General features: G+C 44.7%; 1 protein-coding gene across 10 annotated transcripts in view; it reads right to left on the reverse strand.

The window, feature by feature from the left end:
- SMOC1 (SPARC related modular calcium binding 1) overlaps window positions 1-19887 on the reverse strand; it is a 140775-nt gene that overhangs the window by 4027 nt on the left and 116861 nt on the right. For 5 of the 10 annotated variants that reach the window (XM_072865468.1, XM_072865467.1, XM_072865458.1 and 2 more), the window contains 2 exons: window positions 12955-13202; window positions 6677-6727 (listed from right to left, as the gene is read on the reverse strand). In XM_072865468.1, the coding sequence (XP_072721569.1) occupies window positions 6677-6727; window positions 12955-13202 (299 nt within the window). Of the gene's footprint in view, window positions 1-1207; window positions 4665-6676; window positions 6728-12954; window positions 13203-19887 lie in introns of those variants that run through there. The other 5 variants (XM_072865460.1, XM_072865459.1, XM_072865465.1 and 2 more) reach the window with 5 other exon arrangements.

Here is a 19887-nt window from a genome sequence, read left to right on the forward strand (position 1 = left end):
AAGCAAGTTCTTTGTAGTTCTTTTGACTTGCTTACAGAATGACTGCACCACCAAGGAAGGGTGAAGGCCTCTCAGAGTACCTTATGTTGACCCCAGAAACAGGAAACATGGCCAAAGAATTGCTTTTTTTTCTTTTAATATTATTTTCCTATTTTTAGTTAAGTCTTGCAGAACTCCAGAGATGACAACTACTGCTTCTCCCTTAGCCCAAAACCTGTTACCTTGGTAATGCAAGGAAATTAGCTCGGTTTGACATTTTATTCTTGACAAATCCACATTGGCTGTCATTCATCTCTGCATTTTCCCCTTTCATCATTGAACTTGCATCTAAAGACACCAGTCTTAGCAGACCTCCTCTCTGCCCATCTACCATACAAGCAGAAAACCTCCCTTTGGGACTGCAATTGCCTCCCCTTCAATGTGCAATAAATGAATTGGCTCCTTATTAATTGCAAGAGATTTACATGTGATCAAGTGAAATGACATAGACAGTGATGAGAAAACTGGTCGTATCTGCTTGATAGGGAAACGTGTGTGGCCTCCTTTGTCATGGCCCTGGTACTGCAGCCTCTGATGAATAGCACCGCCCTGTAGCCTAGGAAATAGCATGTTTTACAATAGCAGCAGCTTCCCAGCATAGCTTGCTACTTGTCACCTCTGAAGATTAAAAGGTTTTGGCCAACACCTAGAAGACAGTATTTCAGGCTCCCATGTAGTGAGGCCTGACCTGCAAAAGTAAAGCATGAAGGCTCCCAAGGTGAGTGGGGATGAGGACATGAGGTACAGTGCCTGTCTTCTGTCCCTGGTTTAGGAGACTGTGCTATGAGATCCCACTTGGCTGTGGGTCCCACCTTCTGCGGTCACCTCTACTCTCCTGCTGAAGCTTCACAGCCTTTCAAAGGAGCCTGGGCAGATTCAGGCAGCTGTCATCAAACTGCAGAGAAGCACTCTGGGGCATGTTTCAATTCAACTTGGAGGCTTACACACAGGAGAGAAACATCCAAGGACCTCAGATCCCAACCAAAGACTGACACATGACTCCGGGAGCAGGAAAGTCCCCTTCCCTCTCCTACGGCACTGTGTAGGTAACAGAATAGTGTGTGAAAGACGTAAGTTCTGGACATAAAGATTCAGCAAGAAACCACCACAAGACACTGGAGCAAAAGTTATCTATTTTATTACAAAATCAAAATCAAACAGACGCCTTTCAGTCTAACAAACAATGCCACAGGCAGAAATGTGCTGGGACAGGGTAAGTTCAATATAAACTAAGGCCATGGAAAGCAGTGCCTTCACACGGATGAATCCCACCATAATGCAGTTCCCTCCAACACACTACGCCCTTGGAGGATCATCAAAAAAGGAAAGATTTTTGCTTCTGGCAGGAAGAGCAGATGACTTGCACTGTGGAGCCCTGGTTCTCTTCTCTGTCCCAGCTGTTTTCAGCTTTCATTCAAAGTAGAGCTGGAGAGGCCCAGGAAGACTTGAAGGATGAGGAGAGACATGCCCAGGGTCTGCTTCCCGGCACAACGCTGACATTCCCCATGCCCCAGCTTCAGTAGGATGCTACTGATGCAAGGCAGAACAAAAGAATGCTTACCACTGCCAGATAAGGACATCTTTGGCCTGGCAGCCAGGTGGACTGGTCAGTTATCTGGCAATAAAAGCAACAAGGGAAAAGGGGAGCTGAGGCACTGCTCTCTTCTGATGAGTACAGGCTGTTTGGACAACTTACAGGATGGGTTATTAGAATCAGGACCAGTACTGTCTGCATGATCTTCCAACACACAAACCCAGAACAAGTAACCCAACCTCTATCCAGATGTTACACAATCATGCTGATTGGGTCTTGCACGCCAATGTACAAGTGTTGCCAGAAGCTGGTCAGAGACCCATGCAAACACAGAAAGTCAGGATGCAGGGACTTGGACTTGTCTCGTGAAAGTAAAGGGGAAAGCAATACAATGCTTGGACCCCAATCCATCCATAAAGTCAGCTCTAGCATAGCAACATGAATACCCACCAATACCAAAGCTAACATCAACAGCCACCCCTTGTTTCCTTGAAGAACTGACCCAATTTTAATTGCAAACTACATGTGAGTGCAGGCCTTTTGGAGGGGAAGGACACAAGGATGAGAAAAAGGAGGGCTGCAGAAGGATTTATGTGACAGGCAGGAGCGCTGGCTGGCTGGTTTGTTGACATTTCCAGAAGAAAAGATGCAGTGACTTTTAGCAGCTCTGTACTCCCCCCGCAATCTTGTGGGGCATTGCCCGGCCCCAGTGGCTGGCTGACAGAACTCCTATAGGCATCCAAGTGGCTGCTTTTGCTGGATGCAACTATACATTGAAAAAAACCAACCAAACAAACACCAACCCAGCAGCCAGAGCTTTTAATTCCTAAAACTAGCATATTAAAAAAGGAGAGGGTTTTTTTATACAGTTGGATTAATTCTTTTCTCCTACAATAGTATTAATGAGTGACAAGGACATTTCTAACTATACACTAAATCAAATAATTTCAACACACAAAAGATGTGCCCTGGGCACTTAAAAAAAAAAAAGAAGATGCAATCAAGAAGATGGGAGCTTTCAGGCCAAAAAAAAGCACATACACTGTATGCGAGAAACCATGAAGATCAAGCAGCAGGATCTGCTCTTGCTAAAGAGATGACTTCTTTATATTATGGCGGTGTGATGTATACTTCAGAGATTACCAGAGGTGTTTTAAACCATGCCAAATGCTTTACTTAGCTCCAATCTACTTTCCAGAGGAAGAGGTATTACTACTATTAAACAGTTATTTATAGAAAGATTTTTTGGTTTGTTTTTTCTTTTTTTTTTAAGCTTTCCATTTTGTCAACAAGGCACTAACTGCATCAGGACACTCCTGCTGTGATGTGTTTATCTCATGCTATTGTCATGATGACATGCCACAGCGTGAAGATGCTGTGTTGCAACATCTTTTACCAAAGCAACAAAGCCTCAAGGGACAAGCCCAGTCTCTACAGTAACGCAATGCTGTTACAAGCAATTGTTGGTGTGATCTCATATTAGCATAGCACGTCATCATCTCTGACTACAGGTTCTTGGTCCACAGATGAGTGGCACAAGGATCACCAGGTCTGAAGCGGGAGGCTGCTCAGAACATTTCCTATGAACAGGCAAGTGCTGCCAGTGGCTGGAAATGCACAAAGCAAAACACTGTGTGTCCCATCACACTCTGCCCAAACCTAGGATTGCTGATATGGGTGTCCCTGCCCTACTGCTGACTTTACAATTATATCTGAGATTAAGTAAGAAACAACTCTGGAAAAAATGCTGGTAGTTGAAACAGCTCCTGTGGCCTCCAAGAGACCAGGCTCCTCAATCCAAGTCTTCACTGCTATTATAATGTGACACTGGAGTGTGATAGCACAGGAGGTACTGATAACAGCAAATCGGGTGAAGTGGATACTCTAAGCGAGGCAGGCACACCACTGTGCAGGAGAGGAGCTTGAGATTCACAGCCACCAAAGACAAGAATAGTCATTGCAGACAGACCTTCACCAGTGAGCATGGCCCAAGCTGCAGTGTTGAAACGTGAGTAAACCAGACTCTTGGGGACCAGCAGCGTGATTGTGTCTTTCTGCACCGACAAATATGTTCTTTGCTCTTCAGCAAAGCAACAGGCAGGCTGATGCTGCTTTTAGCAGGCTTCTCAATATTTTTATTGTTGTACAGCATATAGATGAACACTTTGTCAGAGAGGAAGATGCAAGACTTCACTCCACAGACCCTACTAGACCTACAGCTCCCACGTCCTTCCTACAGCGTTAGATTCCCGAGGCATGGCACATCTTAGCTAAGCACACCTTCTGAGCCTGGATAGTAATGCATTTGCAATTCATTTCTGCCCAGCTTGCAACAGGTGCAGAAATTACTTTTGAGTGTCCTTAATACAACCCTTTTCTAGCCTTACTTTAAGCAGCTTTGCAGTGCATCAATACTTAGGTGCAACCTGTGCTCTCTCAAAAGCCCAATTGCCCGTAAGTTGCACAGGGCTTTACAGTAAGAAAAGAAGGGGTTCAGCTGCTCCCAAGAAGCATTTGGTACCTGGGGCACTGTGTGCACATCTGCAAGCATGATATACTTGCTCCTTTTTGCATGGGGGTGTTAAGGTTTGCAACTGAATGATGGTTTGGTGGCAGAAATGAATGCATTACTGTAATCCATTAAATGCAAAGTGTCCCTCTAACCCTAACAGCCTTCAAAAGCAAAGGGAGGAACAGAAGAGTGACTCCAACCCCTGTACAAAACAACTGTACAATTTACATATATATTTATATACAGTATATAAAATTCTCTTTCTTTGAGTCCCAGTGAACTCAATTTTACGTCATCAGTAGCTGTTCCAATTTTAAAAAGTCATGATCCTGCTTCCCCCGCTCTCCAAAGTATTAGATAATGGCATTGAAAAGCAATTAAAAACAAACCCAAACCCAAACCAATTATTAAAAAGTGCAAACGTTCTGGGTGCCACTTCTGCTACGCTGGATGTTGCTGATGCTGCATGCTTGCTCACAAGCAGCAAAGGTGTCTGTCCGCCTGTTGCTGGATATTTCTTTCCTTTGGGTCGGCTCCTGCCTTCCCTTCCTGTCTTCTGCTGCTACACCAGGCGACCTACTGAAAGGGTGGGGTGGGAAAAGAGGAAAACAAACAAAACAGAAGCCAAAAAAGTGAGGAAAAAAGGCAAATTAAAACCAAAAGGGCACCTGACTGATAAAGATACAGTACAGCCTCAGCTGCAGCCAAGGCCCCAGAAGGCTGAGATCCCAGAGTAAGCTGTGAGGCTGAAAACAATCAGGGGCTAATGAGACAGCCTTGCTGAAAAAAGCATTGAATGAGTCACACGGAGCCCGAGGGACTGACGTATTTTTAAACATAAACCACTACTTTCCTCTCCCTCCCCCTCCTTGGAAATGGGCATGCAGTCTGGGCAAACAACTGGTCCGACATCTCTCCCTCTGCTCTTCCGCCTGCCACGGCTGATGCAGAAGCCTGCTGCTGCCAGGCTGCCCTGCCGCCACCTCCCCTGTGAGCTACAGCCAGCTGCCTCCTTCCCTAGCAGGCAAGCAGGCCTCGAAGGAGGCAGGCATGCAGGGCGAGGGCAAGCCACCTCTCCCCACCTCTGCAGCAGCACAATGCAGCAGTCTCCCTGCTCAATAGCTCCTAGAGACCTGCCTGCACCAGGCACTCTGAAGCCTACCAAGCTACTGAATCTGGGGCGGGGATACAGCATACTTGGAGCTGGGTGTCCCAGGACCCTGCTGGGCTATTAGTGTTCCAGTGGATGATGCAAGGGTGCTGCTTAGTGAGCCAGATGGGTGCGCACACCCCTGCACTCATTTCTTCAGCAAGCTTTTGTCAAGTCTCTCGTCAAAGGTTCTTAAAGAATCAAAGCTCTTATGGGATCAGAGCGAGAGCTTTGTGGATTAATTACAGGTGAAAATATGGCGAAGAGAAGGCAGAAGTATGGATTTGGTTTTCAGAAAGGAGAAAGGTTACCAAACAGGCCTCACTGGGATTGGTGCTAACCGACATGCCCTGCCACAGCGGGTGAATATTGCCAAATGCAAAATTATTCCAGATAGTCATATTTGAAATCAACTGCACAGCTCTGCAAAAGGCACTCACAGTGCTCAATGACCAGCTTATAAAAACAGCGGATTGACTTCAATGTCTATACATGCAACACAGCGCGTGAGTGGGGAGCGGGGATGACCTGTCCTACACGAAGCACTCTGAGTGATCAGGAAAGAGGTTGAAGCCACAGTACACAATTTTTCGAATGCCTCCACTCAGCTTTTAGCAGCAGACAAAAATCAAATACACGGTAAGAACTGAGGACACACCAGGAAACATCACTACATCAATGTAGTGATTGATTATGTTTATCTTCAGTCAGCTGATCTTTATCTTCAGTTCTCTGTTCAGCCCATCTCATCAGGACCAGATAAGGTACACAGAAAGGTAAGGAGGACAGCAGGAGGCATGGGAAGATTTCTGTCATTAAGCAAATACATAGCCTAGGTCTTTTCAACATGGAAAGGAGTCTAACGAGATATATGTTGGAGGGCTATAGAACAACAAGTGGCAGGAGAAAAACAGGCAGCGGAGAACTGCTCACTGTTTCTCAAGCCAAAATGAGAACAACTCAATGAAACCATGAGGCAGCAGGTCTAAAAGCAAAACAAATAGAAGTTGTTCTTCATGCCTGATGAAAGGGTGTGATTCACTTCCACAAAATACAGAGGAGAGCAGACCTTCACGGGGACAGAGAAGAGTCTTCATGGGAACTTGTCCATGGAGTAATGTAACGTAAACACAACAAATCACCTAAATCATTCCTTGCTAGGAGCAGGGAGAATAGGGTAGGAGAGTATTCATCCCATAGCTGCTGTATCCTACTATAATTCCTTAGCAATGTCCTGTCTGCCCCAGCTGAAGACACAGTGCTGGACTTCAAGATGACGCAGCTGAGCTGCATGTTGTTATATTCACACCCCTTATGAACAACTTTGGTTTCCAGCTGTTTCTGTATTGATATTTGTGAACACAGGAGAGCAGGAGAGAATGAATTTTGGGACACATGGTTATCACGGGAAAAAAAGGAAACATTTTGACAAGATACTCACTGAAAGGGTTAAGGCCTTGTCTTTTTCCATTGGGGAAACTGCTCAGGCTACCTGTAAAATCCAAGAACCATATTAAAGGCAATAAATGCCGTGGCATGACAAAGGAGCCTCCCCACTGTCTGCTACCGGAGGCCAGGTTCAAAGGAGCTCCTCTGAGTGTGCACACAGCAAGTCCTGCCAGCACTCCTTAAGATTCACATGCAAGAGTCAGACTATGTGGTTGAGATGAGAGATGTTAAATACCTGGTGTTGTAGTATCTGAACGTCACGAAATCCAGAGGGCAAGAAGCAACAATTACAAGGTTAAACTAAACTGTGGAAGGAGTAAGAAGAAAGGAAGGATGCAAGTAGTTTCCGGCAAAATGCCGTGAACTTTCCCAAAGCAGTTTTTGCTAACAGCAAGCAAAATAACATCACATAGCAGAGGGCAGCCAGAACAGTGAAGGTGTCAGCAATACAGCCAGCCCAAGTTTACTAAATCCTCAGCTTGGACCAAACAATCAAGCTGGTGCCTAAAATCAAAGACCTGAACTCATACCTGGCAGAAGAGCAGGGACAGACTGCAGAGCTGTGACTGCGTCGTGAGATACAGGCACGCGCACCCTACACCAGATGGAGCTCATGACAAGGGCTCTCACCTCAACAACAAACCTGCTCCTACCATGCGCTGGGTACAGACAGCTCAGGGATTACTGGAGCTCTCAAAAGCATGTTACATTTCCTGCTAGTTGCTTGGTCTGATTTCAGATGAGGTATTAGCTGGAAATGGGAACTTCTGCTCCCAGCCAGAAGCAGTAAGCCTGCTGCCACCCTCCACTCCGGCCTAGCCCAAGACTTATCTTTGATTTGTGCATGCATCTGACCTGACTGCACAGCTTGCTTTGCACATTAAGTACTTTGCACACTCACAGCTACAGCAAACTTAGCTCTGTGCAAGAGCAAGATAAGCAGAAGCTCAGAGAGCAGGGGTGAGACTGGGGAAGCCCCAGGGGACAGAGGCTGGGCAGGACAGCCTGCAGCCTGCAGGACGGGACGCTTCTGCAGGACAGAAGAGGAACTGCTGGGAAGGAAACAGAGAGGGAAAGAAAGGTGGCGGTGGCTGAGTTTGAAATGGGTTGCAAATCACAACCTGTTGGCTTTAGAGATCGTTAATAAGATTTGGGTTTGAAATGGGTCGCAAAGCACAACCTGTTGGCTTTAGAGATCGTTAATAAGAGAAACTGTGTAAACACGGTAAGTTATTTCAAGGCCCCCGAACACCGGCCTCGTATCGGCCATCTGCCCTGGCGAGATCAGAGGAACCGTCGTTCGCTTATTTCTGCGCCCGTGTATAAAAAGCAGAGCTCTGTTGCCAAGAGGCAGATTCCTCCAGAGCTAATTGGGACTCTCCCGGCGGGCTGGCAATAAAAACCCGGGGCCTTTACGAGCCGCGGCACCCTCCGGCCGGCTGGAGCCGCGGAGGCCGGGCCGCTCCCGGGGCCGGGCCCCTGGAGGGCGCTGCCGGGCCGCGCACGGCCGGCTGGCTGGGGAAGGGGGAAGGCATCCGAACAAACGCCAGCTTTGGCACCCAGCGCAGCTAAGACCACTGTGCAGTGCTGTGAACGAGGCCTCTTTGTCTTCCGAAAGAGGCGAGGAGCTCCGGGTACGTTGACAGAAAAGGCAGGGAGCATCCCTGAAATGGGAGGGATGCTCCAGGCGTGCCCTGCCAGCAGCCTGGTAGGGCTCTGTGCTTTCTGTGGGTCTGGCCCCATACATCCGTGCTAGGAAACTACCCTGAAGCTCATCACCTGTCACTCCAAAGGCAGAGAGTATTGCCTTCAGTATAAACACAGGCCAGCCGCATATACCTACAGAAGATAAAACCCCACCAAAACAACACTGCACCGAGCATAAAGTTGACATGAAAGAGAGGAAGGAATATGGCAGATGGTGACAGTGGGTTACTAACATATACCTGGGAAGCCCTTGGGTATTATAGGGTAACATCCCATCATTCAGTAAGTTTCACAATGCAGAGTATTTGCTCAGCCTCACAAGTACACTATTTTGGGTAATAAATCTAGCCACACTGGATTAGGCCAGGTGTCTTTCAAAAGGAAAAGCCCCAAGGAAAACCCGGCAGCTTTTATAGGTAGAAATGACTCCTCAGACTTACTGAGCAAAGCTCTCACCTTTGATGGGGGAGAAACATGCTACCACAAGCCTTATCTTGTGTCCTCAACATGCTACTGATGTCCTGATCCACACTAACCATCAGTAACTTTCCTCAAGATTAACGGCGACAAACTACAGCATCTCTACTGAGTTCCAAGGAGGTATCTGAACAAGGCAAAAAAAAAAGCACTGAACCAGTGCAGCTTGTTCACATTCTAATCTAATTGTAATTAGATGTACTCTGAATTTCCTTTTTATTAAGCCAGTCATTACCTGGTTACAGTTTTCTCATAGCCTCTCAGACTGTTGTCAGCTTTCTACCGTCATCCCACACAGCTGCTTGCACAGCAGGGATATAGAGCATACTCATTCCCAGAAGCCCCCCAAGCACGCAGATGGTTACTTCTGCAGATACCAATAAGAAGGGTCCCAAACATCACTGAATTAAATCTGCTATTTAGATTGCCCATTATTTTTCCTTCTTTCTGTAGTATTTGCTCAGCTCCAGTAGAAAGTGACATCCTGTTTAATTACACACATACACACCCTTTTCAATTAAGACATTTTGATCCTGTTTCGGGACTGTGCTCTTGGTAGATGGCTGTTGGCACAGACAGTGGCTGGGTTCCACCCCAGAAGTCCTCACGGCCTGTGAAGTGCGCCCAACACCTACCATCTGACAAGCTCTTGGATGGCAAAGCAATCACGGAATCTGAACTGGCAGAAGGAAACTTCCCATCAGGTGGTGGAGGGACATTTCTTCGCTGCTTAATCCCTGAGCTCCTCTTTGGGCGTGCACAAAATGCTGACTTTGTCTTCTGACTTTGGAGGAATACAGAGGTAAAACTCAACTCCAGCATTTTGCAGCCAGCACAGCTAGTAAAAGCCTTGCTCAGAGCTACAGTCCTCCTCTCTGAGATCACTGGACTCCTATTAATCTTGGGTCCAGTAACTTTTCAGCAAAGCTTTACAGTGTGTGTCTATCTCCTCTCAAGGACCCTGCCTTTTGACTAATGCATAGAGCTAAATTTGTTCTTTGATCACAGATGGTTCCCCCCTTAACTCAGGCTGCGCAGACTGCACTGATGAATGCTAACTTTTAACAGGCTGTAAATCAGTCTGTTTTCCTTCCACAATTCCTCAAACAGACAATCCTAGATCAAATGATGGCAAAGACTGTTTCTGGTGTCCTCTGAGCTTCAAGCCCTCTCTGCCTGTTCTGCCCTAGTCTAAGAAACCATTTGCAGGCTTCTGCAAGCCCTCAAAGGCTGGCTCTTCGTGGCTACTTGATTCTGAGATCCAGGAATGGCATTTTTCCACCTTAGTTGCCCCTGATAGAAACACATCTAGTTTAAGCAGAGGGGCAAGAGCTGTGCAAAGTGGCCACCAGACCTAGCAGATTTCCCAGCAACTTTCTCGGTCATCATAAGGATGGAAAAGTGGAAGGGTTGCTGGCGGACTGGACAGCTATTTTCCTCACTGAAGAACCACTGGCTGGCAGCACCCACACAACTAGGTTACCACAGGCATCAAGAACCTGCTGAGGAGGGGAAGACAGACAGAACTATGCATCTCGGACAGATTTGATCCTAAGCTGGAAAGAGCTCAGATTCAGGTTTGTCCTTATAAATATCCCAGCTGAATCCTCCCACATAAATTTTATTTATTTAGACTATCTAGTGCCCAAGAGGCATATAACAGTGCTGATCTAGCTATGCCCTGTGCTTCCTTCAAGCAACACTATTTCCATGTTTGGATGGAACTGGCCACAAAAAAAACCCCAAAAGCAAAACACTGACAAAAATGCAGAAGCCTTAACATTTGTTTTCCTCGGCATCCCAAACCCTACAAAATTTGTATTAAGTTTTATTTTCAAAATCATTACAAGTATTCAGTTTGCCTAGCAGGAGGCACACTCACCTGGAATAATGACCCACTTCATTTTAGTCCTTATGCTGCTGGATACCCAACCAGGATTTGGAATATCTGAGGCAAGTTAATTTGTAATGAAGTATACCAAGGGGAAATGATAACTTTCCTTGCCTCCCTCCAACCCTTCCTCATCCAATCCAGACCAGAAAAGTCTTTCCAGCAAAGCTTTTGTTGAAACAGAAACATTTCCATGAAAAGTTTTGGTTTCATCTGACTGGCAGTTTACAACTGAAAGTACATCATCAAAAAGGTTCCCAACAAGCTCTTGGCTTGGACCAACAGTGACCTCAGCCCCAGCAGATGCTTGGAGGCCATGGTAAGGAGAAAGAAACAGAGAGCAAATACATAGGCTAGTTGACTGACTGCATGCACCCATGGATCAGGATAAGGGAAAGTTGGAGAAGAGGTAAGCTACCAGTTATTTCTTAATTCAGAAGTTCTTGTGAAAAGAAAGTAGAGCAAACGTGTCATCTACCACCTCACAAATTCATGACTTCTTAAAAAAGAACCATCACGAACTTGCTTACTGCACTTCTAGAGTACTCTCCCTCAGTTCTTTCCTACATGTTAGTACCTGCTCCCTGCACTGCACCCTCTACTACTTTTTAGCCCTCACCATCCTTTAGCCCCCCTCGGTCCTCCTTCCACATAACTTACCCATATATCTTTGATCCTCAAGGCCTATCAGGCCTTTAGCAGGTATGTGGACCTGTGTGATAAAACAAGGTCAGACCCCCTTTTTGCACACAGTCCTGTCCTCATACAATGGAAGAAACCATGAAAGGTCAAGACTGTGTTCTTGGCAAATAGTTGGGCAATCAGGCACTCACAACAATGTCTTGCTGCTTTCTTTCCCCTTCACACAAGCTCAAAGATTCATATTTTCTTCCTTCCCCCCCCCCCCCCGCCCCCTTCCATAAACTAGATTTTGAACAGTTGGTTGGCCAAGGCAGCGGATTCCAGAGAGTCTTATTCCAGGCCAAATAGCAATAAAACTCATTTGGCATATTCGTCTTATTGGGAAGGTAATAAAATTAAGGAACAGGGTTGCTATTTTGGTATGTCATTCCTCAGTAAGGTACTGATGACTAAGAAAAAAACTTCCACTGAGCTAGGGAAGCTGAATGCTTCTCACAGCTGACGAGTAATGCAACAGGCTTATTATGATAACCAAGCAAAGTTTGCAAAGCACCTAGGAAAGGCAACTTCCCAACACCCAAATGCACCGACTCCCTTCCTGCTCATGCTAAACCTGAGGAAAGAACTAAGGAAAGGTTAAGCCTGGAGAAAGAAAGCTACCCACCCTTCCCAACTGGCACACGGTTATAACAAGAGCTGTTCACACAGCCAAAACACCTGCACAGGAAATTAGTCCCCTGGAATCTCCCTGTTTGCCTTCTCCTGCCAAGCAAGTCTGCCCACAGTCAAGAATGACTGATAATTATTGAATTTGGGTTGAACAGTTTCAATTCATAAAATTTCCAAAAATATCAATTTGGTCCAGATCCCAACAGAAGATGAGGTGAAGATGAAAGAGGAAGAAAAGGAAGGAGGGTGGGCTGGTTGCTCAGGCGCTAAACAGAAAGGAAAATACGTTATTCATATGCCCTATTTCTCCCCCAGTCTTAAAGTCTGAAATTAGTCTGCAATTTAGAAAAGTCTGCAATTTAACTCTGAAAAAGGGCAACAGTACAGCCCTGCACTTTCTTTCTGAGTTGCTCTCTCTGCGTCACCCACTTTCCTGCATGCTGGATTTAGCAATGAAAATAAATATTATTTCTGTTAGTCAACAGGGTCTCTGGAGAAGGACTGGGTCTGTGCTGGCTCATACATCATCCAACCTACATGGTTGAGACAACAGAATATTGTTAGCAGTGTATTACTCAGAAGGGACCTGATCTGAACTACAGTTTCCAAGGACTTCTAGAGTACAAGCAGGCTCCTGAGCAAGACTCATCTTTTTGCCCTGTTTCTGTATAGTGCTTAGCACAAAGGTCTATGATAAGGGATATAAGGCAGAGCCATAACACAAATAACAAACTACATTTGCACAGCAGGGTATTAATCCCACTCATTTTCTCACACAAACTGTGGCACTTTTGAATCACCTGGGAGAAAACTGATTCCTGAGTTTGCTGTAACTCCATGTCAAGTCTTTTATTCTCATGCAACGGGGAAGGAAAGGCACTCACCTCCTTCCTTGCTGACTCCCAAGCACCCCTTCAGCTCCTGAAGTGAGATTGACTTGTCCTTGTTGAGGTCACAGTAGTCAGTGAAACGTCGGGCACATTTCTTGGGCTTGGCTTTCTTCTTCACATAACGCTTAAAAGGCTTCAGCTCCCGCTTGTTGATGTCATTGCTGCTGTTGTTGTCCAGCTGGCTGAAGTACCAGTGTACCACTCGCTCCTCCAGCGTGTGGCTGGGGTCTGGCTCAGAGAACCTGGAACAGAGGAAGCACAGGCCCCCCAACAAGTGGGTGCTCTCACCAGCACTGTCAAGCACATGCTGAGGAGCCAGAGCTGCTCGCCCAGTCAGACATGCACTATGCCATAATTTAAAGCAGGCAAAATACGCAGGTCTTACAATCTCCTCCTTTTAGCTGGGTTCTTTTGAGAGAGATTTTTCTAAAAATGTCCTTTAGCATTAATAAGTGGTGCCAAGAGATTCCTGGAGACTGATACCTTCAGTAGCTCTGGTTCTCCTCACACCAGTTGCTGAAACTGCCTAATCCCAGAAGTATCCCCTTTAGAGGGCAAGAGGCAATCTCCATGGTCCTTTTGACCCTTGCGCTCCCATTCAAGTTACCAGCAGGAGACCTGTGAGTGTCAGCTGTCATGGTAGTTTCTGTGATAGCAACATCTAGACTTCAGAAAAGGAACAAATTCATTTCATGCAAGACACATTCATTATTTGAAAATGTCCTTGGCAAGATGCAACATTCTTGCTCTATCTATTTATACAATCTGAACTCCTGTGCTGTATTTTCAGCATATTTAATGCTCTTCACATGGTTGATTTATACACAAGAATTTCACAGCAGACAAGCACCACAAATCCATTAAAAGCAATACTATGGAACTGGCAACTTCAGTTTGCTTCATTTCTTACTCATTGTGATATTACAAGTTTAATGTTATTTGGCTCACATTTTCTTTCTGTGGACAACAACAAACAGTATCAGAGAGGAGGAGAAGAGGAGCAGGAGGAAAAGCAACAGCTGAAGATGCACGAATAGAGAATGCTGCCGTTCAACATCAAGCCATGACTGAACAAGCACTGTTATGTCATACCATTCAAGCGATGTTGGTGCTCTACAGCAGCAGTGGGAAAGGGGTTATTCCTCAGTGATACAGAAAACCAGGGAAGAAACTCTTTCTAAAGAAGAATTCTTTAAAAACTGCACTAAGCTAGTCCGTCTTTTCTCCATGTGATGAGCGTGCCAACAGAGAAAGCTGAAATGAGACTGAGACTTGAGCCTTTTTTCTCCCAAGAATAAAGCATGTCAGTGCATGGAAATTAGTGGATAGGTAGTCAGACACGCTACACTGGCACTGGTTGCTCTGACTTATTCCAGGAGACACCTCCAGCTGCTGCCTAATTCCTTCCCCAGCAGTGAGAGAGGAACAGTTGCATGCTGCAGGCGGCCAGATTCTGGTGTGAGTTTGGGGCATTCTAGCTGAGGGGGAAATATGAACCCAGGTACCTTACAAAATGCACTTTAAGACTGTCACCAGCCTTGTTTCAGAAACTGGTAGGATATATATTTAAATGGTCACTGAAAATTTCTTTGTTAGGAACTAGAAGGGAGAAAATTCTTTTGACCTTCCAGTATGACCAGTTTTGCCTCTAAAATGCAGCTACAGAGCCTTAAAAATAAAACCCCCATGCTACCACCATGGTAATTTAAATCACTAGTGAAGGGGAGCCTACAACATGCAGAAAGCAAGCACTGGAGCTTAGGTGGAGAACAGAGGTCCCCATTAACCTTCTCTGATAGCTTTTACAAATGAGGATACAATTTAGAAAGGTAGCCCCTATCCCCAGACATCTGGATCCTCGAAACCAGTAAACACACACAGTAGGGAGAGGCAAATAAACTGCTCAACATTTTTCCTAAAGTTTTACTTGAAACTATCTCCTTCATCATTTAATTCTTAGCTGAGAAGCAGCCTGGCATTCAGGCACAGAGTCTGGTCAATGTACAGTGGGATAAAGACTGTGGGGGAGGAAGAAGAGGTTGGGAATAAGTTTGGCTTAGTTTTGGGAGCCAAAATACAAGGCAAGCCCCTGGAGCCACCTATGGACAAGCAGAAATTGCAAAAATCTCCCCAGGAAGCTAAGGGAGTGCCCGGATTTTTCAGAGCCTTGAAACTGTATGTGAAGACCAGGATGACAGGAGAGAATAAAAACACATCCTGTGGCTTGTTTTTATGACATTTATGAACACAGTCATTGGCCTCTCTCCCTTTTGGAAATGAGCTGGCTATCATTTGAAGACTAGCATGTTTCCAACTGCCACAGGGAATTTCTGTATTGCAAAGGACATTATTCTGCTTTTGCTGAGATAGAGGAGTAAAACCTGAGCTTTTGCTTGTGAGATTCCCCTTGTCCATGCCTTGGCTGCCCTTTATTTCCTGAAGGCTCACAACTGGAGAGGCAGAAATAGAAAAAATAGCAGAGCATCTTAGAACCAACAGCAGAAAGACAACAGACAGGAACACAAGCTTCTCTCTACCTGCTGAAGAGACACTCAGAAGCAGGACTTAAAAGTGCCTGTTTTTCAGAGGCACACCAAGGAAGAGCTCTTAGGAGTTACCGAGAGGGGCAATATAGCTCTCTTCAGCACTTCCATAAAGTAAATCAGGGAAATCCACAGGCTAATACAAATACATTGACTCGTGAGGTGATGATACATCAATTTTTGCCATTACAAACATGCTGAGAGCTCATGCTGAAAACTGCAGCATGCTAATGGAGCTAAAGGGAGTTAGTTTAACTGCTGTGATTGTAGGAGGAAGGAAGATACAGCCATCTCTGAGTTTTTACCACTTCCTGTTGGCTGGCTTAGTGGGACTGCAGTTCGTGAGTTGGTTGCCTGCCCTTTCTGATGATCATCCAGAATCCCAGCACAGGAAGGACCCACATCATCTCAGTGCAGCCATATCTCCCTGGCTCAGGAAATTACATGATACACTAAAGAAGGCTGAGGTTACAACACTGTATCTAACTATTTTGACTTGGACGCCTGCCCATGCAAGACACATGCACCATCCATGAAACATGAATTGATGCAAGTTCACAGCACTGCTAAGCCACCTAGCTTTGATGATGTGCCATGACAACAACCATACCTGCCAGGTCAGCTGAAATAAATCTGGGGGCTCTAATTGTCCTGCAAGCACAGACTTTGCAGGAGTATTCCGGGGGAATTTCCCTCTATTATCTCTCCATTGCTGTTGCAAGAGAAATAAATCAGTCCTCAGATGCAAACTTCATTTGTTGGGCTGCCTCTCTACTCATTCAGACCATAAAGGAATCAGAAAAACCAAGAGAGAACAAAGCTGCCTTGTACATTCTCAACTCCCAGCAAAACATCATCTCTTGTTCTAACACAGTCACACAAAAATCCACTGAATTCCAGTCTCTCACTCCAGTGCTGTAGCAGCTTTGTAAGACCTAGTAAAGACAGACATTACCAAAATGCAGACAGACTTCTCGGTCTTCTCATGCTGACTACATTACAGCTGTACTTACTTTTCTTCCTAATCGTTCCTCTTTATCACTCTACGGCAAAACAATCAATCCTAAAGAATGAGTGCTGGGGAAGCAGAGAGCTCTGTGCTAGCTGATTTTCCAAATCTACCCTGCTATTGCTGGATCACTTCCGTACACGAGCCAGCAAGTTTAGCTCCATTATGCAGCATAAGCCCACCCACAGTCCAACAATGAAGAGAAGCATGGCTTAGGACAGGGAACCTGCTTTCTCAGCATTCTTACTAATTTTTTTGGCATCAAGTATATAGTCTTCTTTAAGTAGGCTTTTGCTCCTCCTCCTGTATAATGTGCTATCAGCTCCCTCGTAGGAGGACAATACTTATTTCTTAGGTGGCTTATGCTTGGAGATATTTGAGTTAAGGTACTGTTACTTTTAACAATACTATTTTCCAGTTGAGACACACTTCCACAGAACACCTTCATATCATCTGGTGTAACTGGGGTACAGGCAGAAAGCAAAGAGGCTATGAAAAAACATAGGCATGCACTTTTTGCAGCTGCCCTGGATTCTGGAGCAGAGAGAGAAGAATATGCCAAAATATCAAATAGACAGCTTGAATATGCACTTTGCATGCAGTCTGTAATGCTCTCCAGCCCTTGAGGCACCTTGCAAGAAAGCAGGAGTTAACTCAGTGGGAAGGAGCAGGGAAGAAGGGGAGGTATATAGCGTAAAGTATACAAGAGCAGCAACGTCAGACATTACTAAATTTTACTGAGTAAACTGAAGTCCATTCCTACCAAAGCTTATCCTTTGCTCCTTGAACACTTGCAGCCCCACTGCATCCCACTGCACAGGCTGCACGGACCCACAGTACTTTTGCAGTGACAGAAAATCCTAATACAAAATACCTTTTTGAGGGAAAGCAAGGTTGCAATCTCTGAAGTACCCAGCAGATGATGACCTGTTTGAAGACCTTTAGAAAACCTATTATTTTGTAATACAAACTTTATGTAGCAACAATAGTAGCTGAGGCAGGAGAGGGCAAGGGGAATAAGACCAGCCTAACATCATGTAACTCTGGACTGCAAACAGAGACTATAAACCAGAGGGAGCTATTCCAGGATGAAAGAACACTGATGGACAAGAAGCTGCTAGCAGAAGCAAGAGTAAAAAAAAAAATTAGTCCAGCTTCCACTCCTAACACACAAGGCATGGTTATGGTCAGGATGTCTACAGGACTTAAAGTTGTAAGTTTCTATGACTTGGAAATATTTTGCAAGGATGTACACCTTGCTTGGTGCTGTCGCTGAATGAAGGATGGATGAGAGCAAAGCTAAAGAAATGACAGGACTGACCCTGCCAGTCAACGCCTATGACAGCATTCATGATGTCCACCAAGGTGCCTGGGGGAGTGGTGGAAAGTGATAAGAGTTTAACAAGCTGAGGTAAAATTCCAAATTGTTCTTACTCTGCTTCCACTTCTTACTCTCCTTTTGTTGTTCTTTGCAGTTGTCTATTCTAAAGTTAAAAGCTGTAACGGTGGAACATGGCTTGAATCAAAGAGGATTACTCTAATGGAATTGCAAAAGGATCATGTATTTGTTTTATTATTCTCCCTTTCCTGTAGCCAAAGAGTCAAGAAGCCAACAAAAACCTAAGCTGTGTTCAGACTAAACAAAAGGGTACTACACAGTCCAAATTCATTAGAGGGAATGCATAATTCCTCTACAGTTAAAACTTAAGTTATCTTCCTATTACAGTCCAGTTTCTTCCTTTCCTCCGGCAAAGCTGTGTATGAAACATTATTCTGAACACAACTTTTCTGAAGATTGTGGGATAAATCATTTAGAAGGTTTGAAAATCACCTCCCTTCACTCCTCATTGACTGTTCAAAGATCCTCCTCTTACATGAACTCTCCCGTATCTTTAATTACGCTAGAATTTCCATAGGAGCACAAAGAGAAGTTGGTATCCAACTTCAATTGAAATGCAGTAGGAGTGGGGCATTAACTTCCTCGCACTGTTTGAAAGTGTCAATCTTTATTAAAACATGGCTTGGCTTCAGAACACCCTGGAGATGTGCTGAGCTGTGCTCGCCTGCTTCAAATTGCTCAACTAGAGCATGAAAGGGAACCTCGGGGGCAATCTTCTGAGGTACTTTTTAGGGCTATTACATGGGGAATAATTGGCAACTTAAAATGAAGGCACACAGCTGCTGTGTTACATGATAAGGGTGGCCGTTGCAAGCTGCCTTTTTAACCCAAAATTCCACAGGGCATTAATATTTTTGATGATACTGTAGCAAGCCATAGTGCACACATTTTGGCAACTAAAATTAATTTCTGAATTGGCAGGGACCAAAGAGAATTTCTCAGATCAGGGAAACCCAGGCCGGGATCCCCTTTGGTCTATTTTAGTTTAGGCCCTGTGTGATAGGAATATGTCCGAATTAAAAAACAGACTAAAAAGTACTAAAGCAAAGTCTAAATTGTAAAAAGTGCTGCTCCTATTATATAGAATTTATACGTGAACAATTTCAGCTATGCATCTTTTCAAAAAGGATACCAAACACTGGTTAATAAACCAATTTCCTACAAGCGCTCCCTTAATTACTTTGAAAACATACAGTAACAAGATGTGCCTTGGAGTTATTACATAAACTTAAAATTAAGAATGAATTTTACCAGAGATTTTCTGTTTCAAAAGTCTAAATGAAGTCTACTTGGCTATTTTGCTGTAATATAAACCAGGGCCACGAGGAAGGGAAGTTCTCATCTCATTTACATTATTGTAAAGCAAGAGTAACTCAATTAAAGTCAATAGCTTTGAACTTGCTTAAACGAGACAAGACCTATAAGGGATTACAAGGTTGTTTTAAGCATGCCCAATAAAAAAAAAAAAGTCTTATCAGGTTTTACTTACATGGCCTACGGCAATCCAAGTTGTACAGCCTCACTTTGCTGCTACTAGGTTGCTTTTGTGTGTGCCAAGTATAAAGTGTGCCGTTTAGCACAGCTCTATGTAGTATTGTAAATGCAGATCTCTATAATTTCTCCCCATGCTCCTCCTTCCCCCCCAAAAAACCTAATACAGACATTAATTGCAAAGCCAGATAGCTTTGCAGCATAAATAGGTAAAGTCTTCAAGATGAAGACACTCAGCAAATGCAAGAAGTTTTCACTCCGCACATCCAGATTCAGACTGAAGGCCGCAGGGTCATCTAATCTGATTTCCTGTATATCATACTCACAGAATGTGAATCAAGTTACTCTTAGGACCGTAACTCAGGTTTGACTAAAGCAAGTCTTTCTGAAAGGCATCAGGCCTAAGATGAAAGCCTTAGAGAGAGGGAATCTGTCACCTCCCTCATGACTTCATTCTGCCTTAGAATTGCCCTCACTTTAAAAAA

Source organism: Ciconia boyciana, chromosome 6 (assembly GCF_034638445.1).
Source record: "Ciconia boyciana chromosome 6, ASM3463844v1, whole genome shotgun sequence".
NCBI classification, from domain to species: domain Eukaryota; kingdom Metazoa; phylum Chordata; class Aves; order Ciconiiformes; family Ciconiidae; genus Ciconia; species Ciconia boyciana.